Source organism: Lutzomyia longipalpis, chromosome 2 (assembly GCF_024334085.1).
Source record: "Lutzomyia longipalpis isolate SR_M1_2022 chromosome 2, ASM2433408v1".
NCBI classification, from domain to species: Eukaryota; Metazoa; Arthropoda; class Insecta; order Diptera; family Psychodidae; genus Lutzomyia; species Lutzomyia longipalpis.
In genome coordinates this window covers 32,735,649-32,753,930 of record NC_074708.1, presented here as the reverse complement: position 1 = coordinate 32,753,930, position 18,282 = coordinate 32,735,649, and the positions used below count along the sequence as shown (strand labels likewise).

At 35.6% G+C, this 18,282-nt stretch overlaps 2 protein-coding genes across 2 annotated transcripts in view; both read left to right on the top strand.

Moving 5' to 3' along the window:
• LOC129790261 (T-box protein H15) overlaps nucleotides 1-9,577 on the top strand; it is a 46,194-nt gene extending 36,617 nt beyond the window's left edge. The window contains exons 6-7 of the mRNA XM_055827698.1: nucleotides 1,109-1,353; nucleotides 9,051-9,577. Of these exons, the coding sequence (XP_055683673.1) occupies nucleotides 1,109-1,353; nucleotides 9,051-9,474 (669 nt within the window). The 3' untranslated portion in view covers nucleotides 9,475-9,577. The remainder of the gene's footprint in view (nucleotides 1-1,108; nucleotides 1,354-9,050) is intronic.
• The window catches only part of LOC129790123 (WD repeat-containing protein 19), an 829,031-nt gene that overhangs the window by 712,394 nt on the left and 98,355 nt on the right, over nucleotides 1-18,282 (top strand). The gene's annotated exons all lie outside the window — the stretch shown is intronic.

The window sequence follows — 18,282 nt, the reverse complement described above, 5'->3', positions numbered from 1 at the left end:
GGTAATAAAAGATTAAAGAAAAATCAAACAAACTTTTTTATTTTCAATTAAAATTGTCCCAAAAATTCAGAAAAGCAATATTTGCAAGAAAAAGAATTTCTTTATTTTGGGTTTCTTATGACGTCATTCAAAAATAAATGATTAGGCATGAAAAATATTACAAAGAAACTTAAAATTTTAAGATAAAAGTAAACAAATTTTCAAGTTTCTAATTAAATGATTTAAATCAATTTAGAAAACTCTAAAGAAAACTACTAATTTGTAGTTTTAAACAAACATAATAAAACATAAGCTTCATAATGTCATTAAAGTCCAAAAATGTAAAGATATGTATCTTTTTAAGGGGAACGGTTCAATAAATGAGAAGCTTCAGGAATTTTATGAACGGTTCTTGAGTCAATTTTGAACATTAGGTAAATATTTCAAAAATTTCGTTAAAGTGACAAAAATAAAAAAATATTAATTTTCTTTTAAAAAATATCTTTTAAATAAATAATTTTAACACATTGATCCCTTAATTGAAAAATTCATAGAAAATGTTCTTTTTAAATTTTATGAGGCAACTGAGGCAATTTTTCCTCCTCACTGTACCTTTGTATGTTTAAAGTCTTATCAAATATTAATCTATACCACAATTCATATTTTCACATTAATTTACGCAACATTGTATATTACATTACATACTTGAAAGGGTTGGTGAGTTGCAAACAGAACTGAGGGTGTTTTATACACAAAAGGGGGCGATGTCTATTGAGACATCATTTGTCCAATGCCGAGACTATGTATGTGAGTTCTCTCGCCACAAATGTACCTCGTTTAAAGGAAGTTCCCTTATTCTCATGCGCAACGACAAATTAGCCATATTGCGATAGGATATTGGGGGGGGAATATTTATCAATAAATTATTTGCCACACGGTGAATTTTAGCTCCACAATCTCTTAGCGCTTAAATCGATAAATTGACGTTCTACTTCCCACATTAAAAGTACTCGCTGTGTAATTGCAGTGAATTGCTAATATTGCTTAATGATTGTATTTACTTAATAAGTGTGTGGTTGTGGAAGGCAACTGATCATATGGTTTCTTTTTTTCTCCGGTCTGCTTACAGATTGTCCTGAACTCGATGCACAGATACCAGCCCCGGATACACTTGGTACGCCTTGGACCGGGTCAGAACATTCCCGTCTCACCGAAGGAACTCCAAGAGGTCGAACATAAGACCTACGTGTTCCCCGAGACGGTCTTTACGGCCGTTACTGCCTACCAGAACCAACTGATAACCAAATTGAAGATTGACTCGAATCCCTTTGCTAAGGGTTTTAGGGATTCATCCAGACTAACGGATTTCGACAGGTGAGTCCCACAGAAGATTTTTTTTTCTCCATCCGAACATCTCCACACATTCCCTTCCCACCAGACGCGCATTTGCACACGACGCGGTGAAGAGAAATCCAAGTGTGAGGTGCCTCCGCCCAAAATGCCGGTCTAATGGTTTTTATCTGATGATGTTTTGTGGTGTTTATCACCGAGTATATCGTTCCACTGAATCTTGCCTCTCTTCAACACACTATATTTGTTTTTTCATCTCCATCGTATTCTTCTGACTGAGATGAGCCCCCGTAGCATCCCATGGTCCAAATGCCGAGACTTTTCGGACACGGCGATTTCTCTCCCGCGCGCTTTAATGTTTCCCAATATATGTTGCGCGTATCCCAAAACATGTAATTTTGTCGACGTGCTCAAAATGATTTATGATACGATGAGTGTTAACTTAATTACCTTTTATCGAAAATTTCGGGATTTCTAATTGCTTTCTCACACCATCGCCAACACCTTAATTTGTCCTCACAGAAGTATATTGCCAAGGAATTCACGGGACCGCCTCTAACTTTTGGAAACTCCTCGCCTTTGATTTTATCCGTTTTCTACTTACCCATATATATAGTGTAGCGCGCGGGCTACTAAAGCTAGTCATTATTGCAACTTTTCGGCTAATCTTCTTCCAAAATCGAACATTGGGCAACAATAAAAAAGGTGATCTTTTTAATGAGTTATAAAAAGGGCTGATGCAAGGAGGAAAAAAAAGGATGTTGAGAGGATTTTTTTAATTGCCCCAAAAGGTGGAGCTTTTATGCCATTTATTGCTTTGAAATTGCAATGGAGAAAGACAGCGGTAGATACATAAAGGGTTATAATAATAATTTAAGGAAAAGAGAAAATTATTTATGAATATTTTACGCGTATTATTGTTGCATTTTTATTGCATTTATGGATTTTTTTTTAGAATACAAGCAATTGTTTGTGAAGGATATTTCTTTGGGTGCTCCTTTGACGTTATGAAGCATATGCTTTATGTGCAAAAATGAGCTGATTTTCTAAGTTTACTTAGAACATTTTACTGCAAAAGAAAACCTGTTTGAATATCCTTGAATATCTTACTATTTCTATAATTTTTAACGTGAATAAGTATTTATTTTTGAATTACGTAAATATGAATACAAAAATGAAGACACTCCTTTTCCAGAATTTCCTCAATTTATATACCTGCGTAGTGCGTATACATACGCTTGTAAGTATGTAGTATATATGTAGTTATACTATTTTTATAAAAAAAAAAAGATTTTTCAAATATCATATACTTCGGCTTTGCAATCTTTTCGAATTTTGGGTCTCAGGTAAACTAACAAAGTAAAAAAAAAAAAAGAAAAGGAGTTTAGTCATTTCTTACAAGCAATTTCTTACATTTTTTGGAAAATCTTGGGCAACTTTTCTCACTGAAAATGGAAAGTTTCTTTGAGGATTTCTTATGATTTATTCCATTCTATCAGTAAAGCTCCGTTGACAAAGTAAACATTGTGAGCTATTTGAGGAAAAAAGTTTCATATTTTGGCTCCCAGTGCCATCTTCAAGGGAAAGAAAACCTCACGTGTGGTGCCAAATTCACATGGATGTGCCTCGCTCGATTTTTTTATGTTTATTGCATGCAATTCACCTTTTACGCGCATTTATCGCCTGTGGAGCACTCTAAAAAACGAGTAATGTAAGAAACTGCGAGCGATAAACAATGGGAGCTCGCTAAAAATCTGTGAAAAAAAGACTGCAATGGCAAAAAAATGGCAAAAATAATTAAAATTCAATATAAAGTGTCTCTGGCAGTGCTGTGGAAATTTAAGAGTTAAAAGGAGGCATCTCTTGCCGAGTCTTTCATGTGAGAATTTCAAGCTTTACAGTTAATTGCACGATAAAATGTATTCCGCTAATTTATCATTGTGCCGCCATCATTTCTCAAGATCTCATCGAGACAATTTAATCTCCTACCTCTTTCATCATAGACCTTTCGTCTCTCTATTGGGTTTGTCCCACACAAAATAATCTTTCTGGCCCACCGCCACTTTGGCGCGCATGAGCATGCAATGCAGAGAGGAATATATAGCAATGCTGAGGGGATATGTATGTATACATATATTTATGCTACCGTCTGGGTTAGCAGAAGTACTTTTACAGTAGCAGAGGGCATCTTTATGGCCAAAACCGCAAGTACCTCGTTGAGATGCGCACCTCTCGAACGGATCGGACCGTGAAAGATTTCTCACTTTAACCCAAAGATCCTCCGCGTGTGTGTGTGTGCTTTCAAATTGAAATTATCGCACAAGGTGAGAAGCATCCGTTGCCAATTAATTTTCTCACCAAAAGAGAGGAGAAAACTGCAGAGAAATCCTCCGCATATACCCCACACCTGACACCAAATTGCAATGGCCATCACACAGAGGGATGCACAGATGATGTGCCTCAAGGCATGCGCATAGCTCCTTCACACGTCGCGGGACTTTGTCGTGACATGAATCACACACAAATACTATATATCTCTCTATGTAGTCAAAAAAAAAAGATCCGTGAGGAAAATCGCGCGAAAAACCAACAAACTCCGCCCATGGGCTCTTCCGCAAATTTTCACACCGTCGTACATCGACAAAAATGGCACACACAAGAGGCGAAAAGTTAAAACGAAGCAATAAAAATGAAAGTATCATTGGCAATAAAACTTTCGACTCCAGTTTTTTTTCCATGCGGCGTCTGGAAATTTTCTTGTCATCCTACCAAAGTTTAAAATTATATTATGTACATCTAAACTTTCACGCGAAGCTTTATATCTAACACTATATCGCTTTTTTTTGCTTAATTTTTGGGTATATCTTCCTTTTTAATGCGAAAATTACGGGGAAAAAGATAGTTAATTACGTGAAGAGAATACACATGTAATTTAATTGTCATTAAGACTATTTGTCTCAAGTGGTAGCAGTTTTAGAGAGACTGTTCAATTAGAAAAAAAAAACAAGAAAAAAATTAAAAGCATTTTTAAAATGTAAAAAAAAGTTTGTAATAGGTAATTAATTTATGATCCTCCGCCTGTCTGTAAAATTTTCAGGAAAAGTATTAATAAATTTTTAAAAATTACTAACCTCCAAATGATTTTTTTAAACTCCTGCATTTTTTAGCATATATTTTCAACTTTTGTGAAAATAAAACAAGAAACACACAAAAAACGCAAGAAAATGATTAAATTCTAAGGTGTAGAAAACGTTAGGAAAAAAATCTTTCTTTTATTATTTCTTACGTGACACAATGAACGGCGTAAAAAGAAAAAAACTGTAGAGTTTTTAGTAAAAAAAACTTAAAACATTACGACCATAAACTATTATTGTTAACTTTAAGTTGAGTATTTTTCTACAATTTCATTGCCGCGTAATAAAACATAACCTCAAAATCATTTTTTCGCCAAAAAATGAAAGAAAAATTCTTTTGTTCTATTTTAGATTCTTCTAATCCCCATTTTCCTATTTTACTAAGCAGCAAACGCACAGTAAATTTTACTTTATGTTATTTAAAAACGTAAAAAAACGCGTCAAAAATAAAAAAAGAAGCCTCCCGTTTAAATTCCTTCCTGGGTTTATGTTAATTTGCATAAGGGTTCCCGTATCAATTTGCCAAAAGAATTTAGCTGTTAAAAATATTTTTGTCTCACTGGGAGAGAGTGTCGAGAAGATGAATTGGGGAAGAGGTGCTTGATTTCTTAATAATTTTGCCCTCAGGTGTGATTTCTCGCGTCTTAATTGTCCGTTGAAAATCGATTGGAGCAAAAATTGAGGGTCCGCATTTGCGGTTGAAGCCCTTTTCGACTGGGTGAGTGTGGTTGCAGGGCACGCACCATATACCTGGTCTTTTCTTCAGATGCCCCCCTTCTGTTCCCCCCATCGTATCCCGTGTGGACTGTGGTGCATATTAGGTTGGTGTGGACGCGATGTTCGCGCACGCAGGCGAATATATGAGCGGCTGTGGCCTGTAATTTGGCCACAGAGCCGCGCGCAATTTCAAATTATGTCCATTCCACTGTGTTCTTCATCTTTAACACAATCATTGGGGGCACCTTCCACTGCCACAGCGCGTCCGTGCATAGCACCATCAAATTTCCAAGTTCTCAGCTCCAAATTGGGCAACCTGATGATGCACTTAAGGGCACCGGCATCATCGCGCGCATGAATGAGTGACGCGAATCCCCGGTGTGGTTCCCACAAGAATCCCCACGTGCGTGTATGCGTAAAACCCTTTACCTTCCCTCGCACTTTCCTCCCCGCCGCTCCCCCCTCCCCAGTCAGGTGCGATAAGCTTTTTACGTGTGTAGCCAGAGACAATGACGAAAGTGGCTAATTAGGGTGCGAGGCGTAAATTTGCGAGATCGTGTTCTCGAGAGAGGTGCGCAAAATTGTGCCGAGAAGAAATTATCGCGGCGATGCAGTGCAGATAATTTCTCCACAATGCCGGAAATATTGGCGTCGAGAAGCTAATTTGCTGCCACCGCAACGACGACTATCAACACCTGCCAACACTTTCCGCATTTTATTCACCGCGAGAGTAATTATCTCAGTAGAGTTGCCTCTCAAACTGCTGTGATTATAATATTTTCACACGATAATGCAAATTGTCCCAGGCCCCCTTCTTCTGTATTACATATAGTGTAGTATACCCCACCATATATCCATCACATTCCGCCATCCTATGTTTGTTGTGCCATGTGAATTGTAAAAGAAAATGCCATTGACAGTCTGAAAATTGTATAAGTTACTTTTTTTGCTTAACACGTTCAATGTTGCCGTCATAAAATAGAAGATTGTATGTAAATTGTAAAGAAAATGTTAAATAAATAGCTTGAACGTGTTAAAATTTCACTTTTTTGTGATTTTGTTAATATTATTGTCTAAAAAATTGTCTAAGAGATTTAAAAGAAAGGATTAAGGTGAAATGTTTTCATTTTAAGATCTGAAATAAATCTTAAAACATATCTTTTCATTGAAAAAATAGGAAAACTCAAATGAGAAAATTAACAGAGATATTTTTCTTGAAATTTTCACGAAGTCTTACTTCAAATTTGATTATTTTATTTAAATTTTATTTCTAAAAATAAGTTAAAAGTTTCCCAACAGAACTGTGCAACGTTTTTGCTTTTTACTCTTAAGGACATCTTGCAACTCTTCCTTGTTATATATTTTCTACAACATTATTTTACATGCATATATTCCTATCAAACATTTTTTTACCCCTTTCGCGTTTTTTGAGTCATACGTTGACCCAAACATGAAACATTTTATTTTCCAAATTTTTTATGAATGGAATTGTGTTTCCTAGTAAGAAATACATGAAATTCACGCAGAAGAAGTCTAAAAAAGCGTTTTGCCTGAAAAATGCCCTCTGAGATCGTTTTTAGAATAAATATCGGGATAAAAGAACACATGTTTCAATGTTTTTATGTTTCACGTTGGACGCGAAAGGGTTACAATTTATTACACAGACAACTTAAAAGAAAAAAAATTTCTGTTGCGCTGACCTAAAGCTTACAGCATGATTAAAACAGTTTTTTTATTCTAAAGCTTGCAACGTTGTTTACCTGTGTTGATATTTTTACTCTCTCTATATTTTATTACGCCCCCTCTTGTGTTAACGTATTTTTTTTATTTTTTTACGCCAAATAATATTAAAAAATAATTCTTCTATTAAACAAAACGAATTATTTCCTTTGAATTTAAATTAAATAATGAGTTAATTTTAGAAATTCTGTGGAAAATCAAAATGAATTTCCCGCAAATTCCCATTAAATTACTCCAAAAAAAAATTATCCCGTATTAGTTAACCCCTTTATTATTATTCAGTCGAGAATTCACAAAAGCAAAAAAAAAATGTGAGAAAAGTGTGTGGAAAAAAAGTGAGTTGATCGAGAGAAGCAATTTGGCTGGCAATGCCCAAAAAATCGCCACAAAGTCTAGGGCAAAAATTCTCCCTGATGATGATGGGTCATGTACACACACGGGACTTCCTCTGCGCAGGGCATCATGTAAAAGTTGCGGCTCTCAGGCCATGAGGTGTGTGTATGCGCGCGATAAAAGCCCTCGGTGTGATACGCAAAAAGGTTCTGAATAGATATTAAATAAATCTCTGAACGTCTTCGCTTCTTTCCCCAATGATGATGATAGCAATTATAATTGGGGCTCAATTTGTAGCGTGTGAGAAGAGGCACAAAATCATGTATGGGTTGCTGATGGAAAAAGACGAAGAGAAGAAGTTGAGGATCTCGAGACACAGAGAGCCCGGAGGTAGAGTGCTGGAGCCCTGCAGCTCATATCATCGGCAGTACAAATTACAGGGCGGCACCACTTTGATGCCAAGAGCCGTACTCAGGGATGCATCAGTGTCGCTCATACACACAAATGCACCTCCAAACACAGCGCGGCCCATTGCAATGGGGGTTTTGTGAGTGAATATGCCTGAGATAATTGCCATTTACCTGGAAAAAAGTGATTTAAGAGGTGTAAAAATTAATAAATAATTGCGCAAGTTATTAATTCCTTCTCTCACCATTTCTGTTTTGACTCTCTTTTGCTACCCGCCATTGCACAATGTGCATACTGTATGGGTACATCGCACAGATTATTGCTATATATGCATTCGCGCGGTGTGAGGGAAAATGGCTAAAATGAAATTTTTATATGCAATTTTTCACTTTAATTAATTACACGGCAGATCACTCCCTGTTTCATCTACCTCTCTTTCTCTCTCTCTCGACGATGTGTACAAGATGGGACTATTGATGTTTTTTCTTTATTTTTTATTTCTAATTTTAACACTTTGCAAACGGAAGAAACGATTTTCAATAAAGTACTAAAATGGTCTTAAGGGGCTAATCATTTTGAGATTTTTTTGTAACTACCTTGGAAATATTCTTTAATCAAAGACTGATCTTAAAACTTATTTTAAGCTCTCCGTATGAGAGACACAACATGCTGATTTCTCTTATTTCTGAATATTTTACGTGAATATTTAACATATAAAATACATGTAAAATATTAAGCATAAAGGGCATCAAGTGCTTTAATTATAAAATCAACAATTAAAAATATATTACAAATATTCAAAAAAAAATATTAGTTGCATAATTTTTCAACAGATATATCCCTCCTATGAGCCATAACTGCTTGAGGGCTTGCAAATTATTTTAACAAATGATCTCCGTGGCAAATCTTCGCCCATCGATGTCTATTTTTCTGATCCATAGATGGTGTAGGGAAATTTAATTGGTTCCACCCAAAAATTGCCCATTTCTGTGCTTAACTTCTTTTTCCACATGTGTGTGGGAAAGGATTCAAAGCAAGAGAGTGCAACAGGGAGTTTGTGTGCGGAGATAAAAATCCAATCTTGAGGGCCCCGAAAATTGAGGCCAATTTGCACATTCCACTGTTTCACACTTCTTTAGTGCGCTTGTCCCTTCACTCTCCGACCCTGTGGCCAGAGGTGTGAGACACCCATCCATCCATCTGTCTTACAGAGATATCCCAGAGATTTTTCATCGCTTGTGCACAATGCGCGAGGAAGGAAATGACGATGGGTGTGAAGTGCAAAATTAAATAATTGCCCTGGGAGATACGAATCTTCGCATCATGACACGAGATATGGTGAAGATTTTTGCGCCTCTCTAATGCTTGTCTTCTTCTTTTCTTCTTCAGGGATCCCATGGATGCATTGCTGTTGGAGCAACACCTCCGGACACCGTTGCGTCTATTTCCGGAACCGTTGCTGCCGCAATTTCCGCAGGACGCCGACGGGGTGGCACTGCTGGAGAAAGCGCGGCAACAGCTACAAATTTGGGGACGATCCCCATACACGGAGCTCCTTCTGCCTCAGGTATACCAACGACCGGGATTGGGGGCGCTAAATCTCGGTCTGTGGCAGGGTCAGTGGCCACCCCAGTTGTCTGCTGGGTTCCTTACCTCAGCCGCTGCGGCTTCGCGAACACCCCCACCCTCCGTCTCCACGCCCTCCAGCTCCGGCTCACCCTCACCTGATATACGCGCGAAACATTTTTCACGCTTCAGCCCCTACCAGGTACCACCCCATCATCCACCCGCCGCGAGAAGCCCACCCAATTAGCGGCGTCACTGAGCTCCCGAGCCCATGTTCCCAAAGACAGAATCCACACACACACACATACATACATACATACAATATCACGTTTCCTGTGAATATATATATATATATATATATAAAAAACATAGCGAATACAACTGTAATTTATTTTTGTAGGTGTTTTTTCTCATTGTGTACATAATTGTAAGGGTATAAAAATAGCGTGGCGACATCTTACTGTAATATGCAAACCCCCTCGGTCCACGTGGCCTTAGTGGGCGGACGTCACAGAACATTTAACCATTATTGTTTTTTTGAAGAATCCATTGCTTTTTATGTTTTTTTTACATTTTTTTTAAAAACGTTTTTTATTTATTTTTAACCTCCCTTCATCGCTGAATCAATCTCCCCCGCCGTATCGATGCCCTAATATTCTAAAACAACAAAATATTTAGACCTGATGAAAGCGCAAAAATTCCCAGAATGTCATTGGAGAGATCCACCGCCACCAAGGCTCCCATATCAGAGCCCCCAGCCGCCGAAATTTCAAGCCGCTTGAGCTAGCAGCCGAGCCGATTTTTTAAACCACCGCCGCCGAGGTTCAAAAAAAATTTTTTTTTCAAGCCGCAGCAGCCGAGAATCATATAAAATCAAGCCGCAGCAGCCGACGCTCGGATTTTTTTTTATTTTTAAGCCGCCGCCGCCGAGGCACTTATCAAATCAAGCCGCAGCAGCCGATACTGTGCGGCTGGGAGCTCTGCCATATATTGCCTCATCACTCTTTTCTTCTTCTCCATGAGGCTGCGGTGACTCGCGGCGAATTCGGTAATTTTTCTGTATAGCTTCTTCATCATCATCACCTCTTTCATGTTTGTGTTTTGCCCTTCCACCATAGTTTCTGTGCAATAACTGAAATTGTCTGTTGCAATTTAAATCTTTTGTCAATTTTCTCTGAAATGACGTTCTAGGAATTTTCGCCCATTCATCAGGTTTAAATTTTTTAACTCTTTAAAATTTTAACCTTTCAAAAAATATTAGAAAATATTCAAAAATATTTTTAAAAAAATGATAAATCTTTTTTTACAATTTAAAATATTTCAGAAAAATCAAAATTTTAAATTATTATTTTAATTAAAAAGTTCATTCTCTTAGTACGCTCATGTACAGTTTTTCCTTGACCACAAATCAATTAAAATACAAAATTTATTAATATAAAATTTATTAATTAAAGTAGTTAAAACCTCTTTAAAAACTTTCAGGAAAATTTCACCTCGAGTCGCATTTTAAGAATTAATTTTGCCCAAAAATCAGGCCTCAACCTTTCCCGTTCTACGGTATTTAATAACTTTTTTCTTTCAAATATAAATCATAAAAAACATCTTAAAAAACAACAATATTGGTTTTAAAATAAGAGTTCTGTGACGTCTACGTGTTAGCAAAGAAAACGGCTTCATTAACCGTGGTTGAAATTTAGGAAAAATAAATAATAAAATTGTCTGAAAAATCATTTATCAAATAAACTGTTAATAAAATTAGCTAATAGTAAAATCTCTACTCGTACGCATTAAAGAAAAGAACAAACTTTTAATGAAAAAAAATCTAGAGCATCAGTATTACGTATGTTTAATGTATATGAAGAATTTCAAGGAGAAAAATTGAGTATATAAAAAAGCAGAGATAAAATATCATTTTTAATTTATGATGTGGATAATCGTGTAGCAAAACAATTTGAGAGTTGGCAATATATATGTTTTTTTTCTCTGTGTAAATAGACTTTTGGAAAGAAAAAAAAATAGATTAAATGGGTAATTTAATATTTTGTAAATATTAAATTATGACAAATTGTCTCTTTGAGAAGTAATGTTGTTTTTTTTCCCCACACGTATTTAATATACTATTGAATGTGACGCAAACACCATGATATTAAATTGTGTTCCAATTGACAGGTTGAATGGTTTATTAAAAAAAAAAAGATTATATTCGTGTTTAAGGAGGTCAATTAATATTTGTCTCACGTGTTTTCATTTGCTGTTAATCCCAAATTACTCCATACGACTGTTTTTTTTTTAAATTTTTTTCCCTGTAATTCCCTATCTTTCTCTTTCCCTCTATTAATGGATCGTCAAATTGATATTACTTTTTTTTTGCCTCATTTGATTCCCAAGACTTTTGAGCGCAATGACAGATAAAATTAGACACGGTGTGTCAATGTAGATCTCAGAGAGAAAAAATTTAATTTAAGATTGAAAAAAAGAAGAAAAAATGTACCGTGCAAGAGAGGAGAAAAAAAGAAACAATTTATAGTGAAAATTGTACGATTGAATGATAAATAAAAAATGTAAATAGTTGAATAAAAAAATTGCCTACAACTACTTGAAATACTGTGGGATGTATAAATTATAATTATTAATAACTATATATAGAAGAAAAAAAAGAAGTATAATCAATAAAATATTTAAAAAGAAAAAAGCCCTCGTGTTCTCCTTTATCATACAGCATCAACCGATTAAACACCTCTTCAATGTAGGTATATAGCGTGAAAAAATGCAGCTATGATTATGAAATTCCTCAAATTTTACAGCCACATAAATTACATCCCGGGACAATGTGTCTTAGCAATTTTATGTATTCTATATCAAAAATTTTTTTTTCATCCAGCTTCGTTTCATCAAACCTGTGTGCCGTAGAGAAACTCCAAAGTAAAAAAAAAACACACCGAATTCTCCGACAATAAATTCATTTCAGTGATGATTCAAGTTCGATTTAGGCTTTCATTTTGAAATTCTTTCATCGCAGATCACACACCACACTGCCCACATTCTCCACGGCAATCAACACTAAAAATTTTAGCATAATTTCTGGTCACAGAGATCACATGAGATTGCCATCGCCTCGTGCAAAACACAGTGATGAATAGTCAACCCAAAAGCCAATCCATCAAATGAATAGAGCGCCCCACATTGGGGCACATTTTAGCACCAATTTGCCCCGTAAGCTTTCCTGCCCAGATGAGCTTTTGTGACGCGCTCATAAAGGTATAAATCAATTAAGCGTGTGGGAATTTAAAGTCTCTCTCTTACCTCAATCGGTATCTTGGAGAAAAATCAATTGATTACGTGTATTGCAAAATGAATATTTGCAAATTGGAATCAAAAAGAGAAGGAGATTATAAACAGATGGGATTAAAAACAACGTGTGTTATAAGGTGGGACCTACATACATATTAAATTTATATATTGTACATCACAACGATATACTCTGTAAGTAAATTATTTCCTTCAAGGAGACGAAATTACTTTTTATTTGGATTTTTTTTGTACAAATGTTACGTGAAAGAAAACACAAAAAGCGATTTTCTTTTGACTTTATTTTATTTTGTTTCGTTAAAAGTAAATAGGGGAAGAGACTCTAATTCGGACCCCCAAAAATGAGAAAGTATTACATCAAAATAAAACAAATGTGTTAAAAAGAGGTTTATTGTGGCAATATAGGTGCATTACTTCAAGGAAGCACATACAGGGTGGCCAGGAAATTAGGGCATGATTTTAACCGCGAATAACTTTTGATTGGTTTGACATATCTGAAAACTTCTGCCGCCAAAAGATGAATAAACTCAAAAAGTTTTATTTGCTTTTTATTTCAAGTCGATATCTTAAAAATTGTAGCCGCTAGAGCAAAAAATGCAAAAGGTTCCAGTATGGAAAACGATGAAATATTCTGGATTTCATGTCTGTTGATTTTCTCAAAATCCATTAAAAAATCCAAAGATCATTAGAGAATTGAATATTTGATTAAAGGAGCCCATGCGCTTGATATGGGCGAAGTACCTAATTGAAGGAAACGCAGAAAACAATTTTAACCCACCCAGTCTTGTAGGGAATCAAAAATGGATAAACAATCGCCAAAAATATTCACCTTTTTCCACTGGGGTCACAGAGAAAAAAGACAAAAAAGTTTTATAAAAATTCAAAAAAATTGGCCGCCATTCGCCATTTTGTTCATTTCAATGCATGAATCATATGTTTCAATGCTTCGTCATAAGCTTGTCGATGACAGTTTGACATTACATTTATTTTTTTTTTGGGAGAAAATAAAAAAATTGCGTATTTTTTAATTTAATTATCGTGGTAAATGTGTTTTACGTGTTGTTCAAAAGAGAACTTTTATATCTGAATACCTGAAGGATGAATTAATTCCCGCACAGTTTGTGACCGTCTCAGCGAGCACATCATTGGTCGTGGAAAAGGTCTTGGGAAAGGATGTGCCAAGAAACATTGTAAGGTTTTGCGTGACAACATCCAGGGAATCACAAAACCAGCAATCCATCGTCTTGTCCGTCGTGGTGGTGTGAAACGCAAAGGATTCCAGCGCAGAGGATCTCTCAATTCGTGAAAAAGCCATCTTCAAGACGATCCACGACCAATGTTTTTGGATTGCTTTGCTTTGTAACGAGAGATGTGCACGCTGAGATGGTCACAAACTGTGCGGGAATTCATCCTTCAGGTATTCAGACATAAAAAATCACTGTCGAACAACACGTAAAACACATTTACCACGATAATTAAACTAAAAAATACGCAATTTTTTTTTATTTTCTCCTAAAAAAAATGAATGAAATGTCAAACTCCCATCGACAAGCTCATGACGAAGCATTGAAACATCTGCTTGATGCATTGAAAGAGACAAAATGGCGAATGGCGGTCAATTTTTTTGAATTTTTACAAAACTTTATTGTCTTTTTTCTCTGTGACCCCAGTGGAAAAAGGTGAATATTTTTGGCGATTGTTTATCCATTTTTGATTCCCTACAAGACTGGGTGGGTTAAAATTGTTTTCTGCGTTTCCTTCAATTAGGTACTTCGCCCATATCAAGCGCATGGGCTCCTTTGAATAAAAGAAGCCTTTCCTGACTTTATGCGACCAAATATTCAATCATTTTAAGAATATTTTTGAGTTAAAGCAGATATTGTCATCATGGGCAATTTAGCGTTAATTTGACATGAAAAGCAGTATATTTGTCGTGGACAAAACGCTTCTTTTCACGTTTTTTTTTCCTCTAGCGGCTACAATTTTTAAGATATCGACTTGAAATAAAAAGCAAATAAAACTTTTTGAGTTTACGCATCTTTTGGCGGCAAAAGTTTTCAGATATCTCAGTCCAATCAGAAGTTATTCGAGGTCAAAATCATGCCCTAATTTCCTGGTCACCCTGTAGAAAAAAAAACATAATCTTATAACAGATTGATAAAAAGTTCGAAATTTCCAAACAGATTTACCATTTTCCTAACAGATTTCGCACTTTAAATTCTAATTGTCGGTTAAATAGACAAAAAACAGAGTAGTGACGTCGTTGTTTGCATTTTTTAGAGAATCGGAAATTGAAAAGAGTTAATGACAAATATTTGTTTGATTAGGTTGTTTTTAAATATCATTTTGTATCCTAAATTGGTAACCATGTATGTAATTTAATACTTATCCATATTGAGAAAAAGATAATTTAAAATGAGAGTTAGAAAGGGTTGCAAAGAGGTTCGGATAAGGCTATCTTTCCCTATTTATAAATTGTTTAATATTCCACAGTTTTCTTTGAATTAAACATTTTTCTTTATTTGTTTTCTCCTTAAGGTGGTACACACTAAAATTGGTTGAAAAAGGATAATTAGAATAAATTGGTACATCTCTAATTTGAAAGCTTTTCAACAAAGAAAATTTCCTAGCAAATTTTATTCTTAAAATTAATCATAAGTTTTTACCTAGTTTTGACCTAGATTATATTTTTTGTTCGTTTTTACCCCATTGACTCTTTTAAGTTGTTATTTACCCCAGTTGACAGTATATCGTATTTAAAAATCAAAGAAATTCTTTTCACAGACCAGGTTATTTAAAAACTTCCACAGTATAATTTTTGCTTTGAGTAAATCATGTTTTTCATCAACTAATTACAAGACTTATATAATGTTTATGAACTTTGTGAGAAAAACAACAGAGAAATGTTTTTACATAGAGACATTGTGCAAAAACTAAATACTAAGAAATACTTGAAAATTTTGAAATTTTAAGATAATTTTCTTCTTTATTAGGTTTTCTGAAACAGGTATCAACAGTAGGTATATTAAAAAATTTTCTTCAATGTTTTGAAAATTCTTCGTAAAATAACAGAGATTTAAAAAAAAATATTCCTTTATGTTTGAATATATTTAAAAACTTTAAATTCATTTTAATATTAATTCCTTTAAATATATCAAAAATTTATCCAGAAAAGAAAGAAAACCGCGTAAAGAAATAGACGAATTTAGGGGACAAAGCATAAGATGATGCAGAGAATGTATTACAATATTTTTTGTGCGCTGCTCCTCAGGCTCAATTTCATCTACACACATCATCATGCCTCATTCAATTTTCTTATACTCTCAGTGGATTGCACGCAATTCTCCAATTATTGTCCATTTAATTGGCCACCGCGCGAGAGATCTTTCGTGTTTGTTAAATGATCCACAATGGTGTGAAGAGTGGAAAATTTGTCGAAAAGATCACCTCTAAATTGTGATTGAAATTCAATTTATAAAAGTTGCCTCACAATATTTCAACACACTACGGCACAATCGTCGGGTGATTAATCGCCGATCGGAGGCACATCTCGCGGTCCTGCATCCATGGTCCGCAGCGGCACTTGGTTGGGTATATAGTGCCATCCAATATTCATACCTTTATAGCCTCTGTGCGTTGCTTTTTTTGGTAGGTGAATGCGCCATGTGTGTAAATTGACTTATAAAAGAAACGGGTTATTGGTTTTATTGTGCGAGCATAAATACTCTTGTCGATCGTCAATAAATTAACGATTGTATTAAAAAATTCCAGTTGTATTTATGAGTCAAACGCTATAAATACCTTGTTATACAGACGCAACAACCATGAGGATCTCGTCTTTTTTTTTGCCTCCCAACCAATTCCGTATCCCCGCGCTTATCTCTCCTTGCTTTATATTACTTTACAGTGTCTCTCACTCTGTGGCTAGAAAACGCAATTCCGTGACATGCCAATGGGGCTCTTTTATCACCTCCAGCCACAAACTTCTTCGCGCTGGTCCAGGAGGGGGTCAACAATAAAGACTTTCGTGGATTTTTCATCTTTTACGCGCGTTAACACCACTATGCTGTGGCACAGACAAAAAACCACCGAGGCATTCACTGTCTTCTAACACCATCCATGGATCTCCAAGGTGGATGCAAAAATTGGTTCTTTTGCCGCTACGATTTGAGAGATTCGCATGATGACCAAGAAGAATTTTTAAAGATATTCTGTGACGAAGAAATCCTTGAAATCATTTAAATTTCAGTAGAAATCTTGAAATTTCAAGGATTTCTTGGTTGCTGAATACGAACCAATGTTGCTTCTTGATTGATTTAAAATAATATCGATTAAGGAAGAAGATGGAGACGCCTGGTAATTGCTGAATATTTTCTATTCAATTTAAATAAATTCATAACTTGCAATGGAGGCGCCTGGTATTTCTTTATTTAAATAATCTGTTTAAATACCCTAAAGAATATCAAATAAGAACAAAAAAGTCAGTTTTAAATATTGAAAATAATAATATGAATGGAGGCGCCTGGTAGTTAATTTTTTTCTATTCATTACGAATTAATCGAAAAATTTAAATGGAGGCGCCTGGTTGATTTTTATGTAATGAGAGTATTCCTGATTAATTAATGTAAAACCCAAAAGACCCAAAAGAAAATCAAACCAGATAGAAAGCTACTATTGAACATAATCACACGATGGGGACGCCTGGTGGTTAAGTAAAAGAATGTGATTGATTGAAGAACACATCAAATGCAATATCAGTGACACCCCCACAATGCTTTTGTCCACTTCTAGGATGAGCAGCAAAAAGACGTGTTTTTCACACTTCATCGCTTATAAAATACCACACAATATCCCCTTTTGTCTAACAACTCTGTTCTCAGGATCACTTTTGGGACAAAATCCCATGGAAATGTGGCCACACTTCTCACAGGGATGGAATCCTGCGGATCGCAGCACAGCGAGGTGTTTGGTGAAATTCCAACAAAGAACCAAAACCATTTATACCAATTGTTTGGACACACATCTCTCACTATTTTTCCTTCACAACTCTCTGGGCTATCCTTTGTATGACAGGCTCAAAAAAAAAACGGGCCAGGAATAAATTGTGATTTGTTTGACTTTGAGGATATTGTTTGTTTGTTTGTCATTTTCTTCCAGTGAAAAGAAAATAATATATACACAACGAACCATATAGAGGAGGGAGGGTGTGAGGTGAACGAAGAGAGACACTTTGTTGAAAATGTGTCGTTTTGACTCTTTAAGCTCACACAACAAAATCAGCAGGGAACCCCCGATGATATATGGACTTTGTGTGGCTTGAGCAAATTTTTACACTCGCCAGCCCAGAAGAGAAACTCTTTTTTTTTCTCAATGAGCGCGTCTTCCACCGTCCAGTGCCTCATATTTCTTTTCCTGCTGATGCCAAGTCGAGAAATTCTGCACGAACTGCAGATACTATGTGCGCCCTGTGTGGCAAAATGAAAAGGATGAACATCCCAAATGGAAAAAAGGCGAGAGACTTTTGCCTCCACCTGGCCATACACGCCAGGCGACAAATATCACCCGGATCATTTACATATTTCCGAAATATATCACCCAGTTTTTCGATGGAGAGGATTATCGATACCCAAGTAGCAAAGTTATGGAATTTCTCAAGATTTTAATAATTTTAACTATATCTTTCTTTATGGAAAACTTCTGTGGAAATTCATTTATTGGTCATTTTTAGTATATGCTGAATATATCT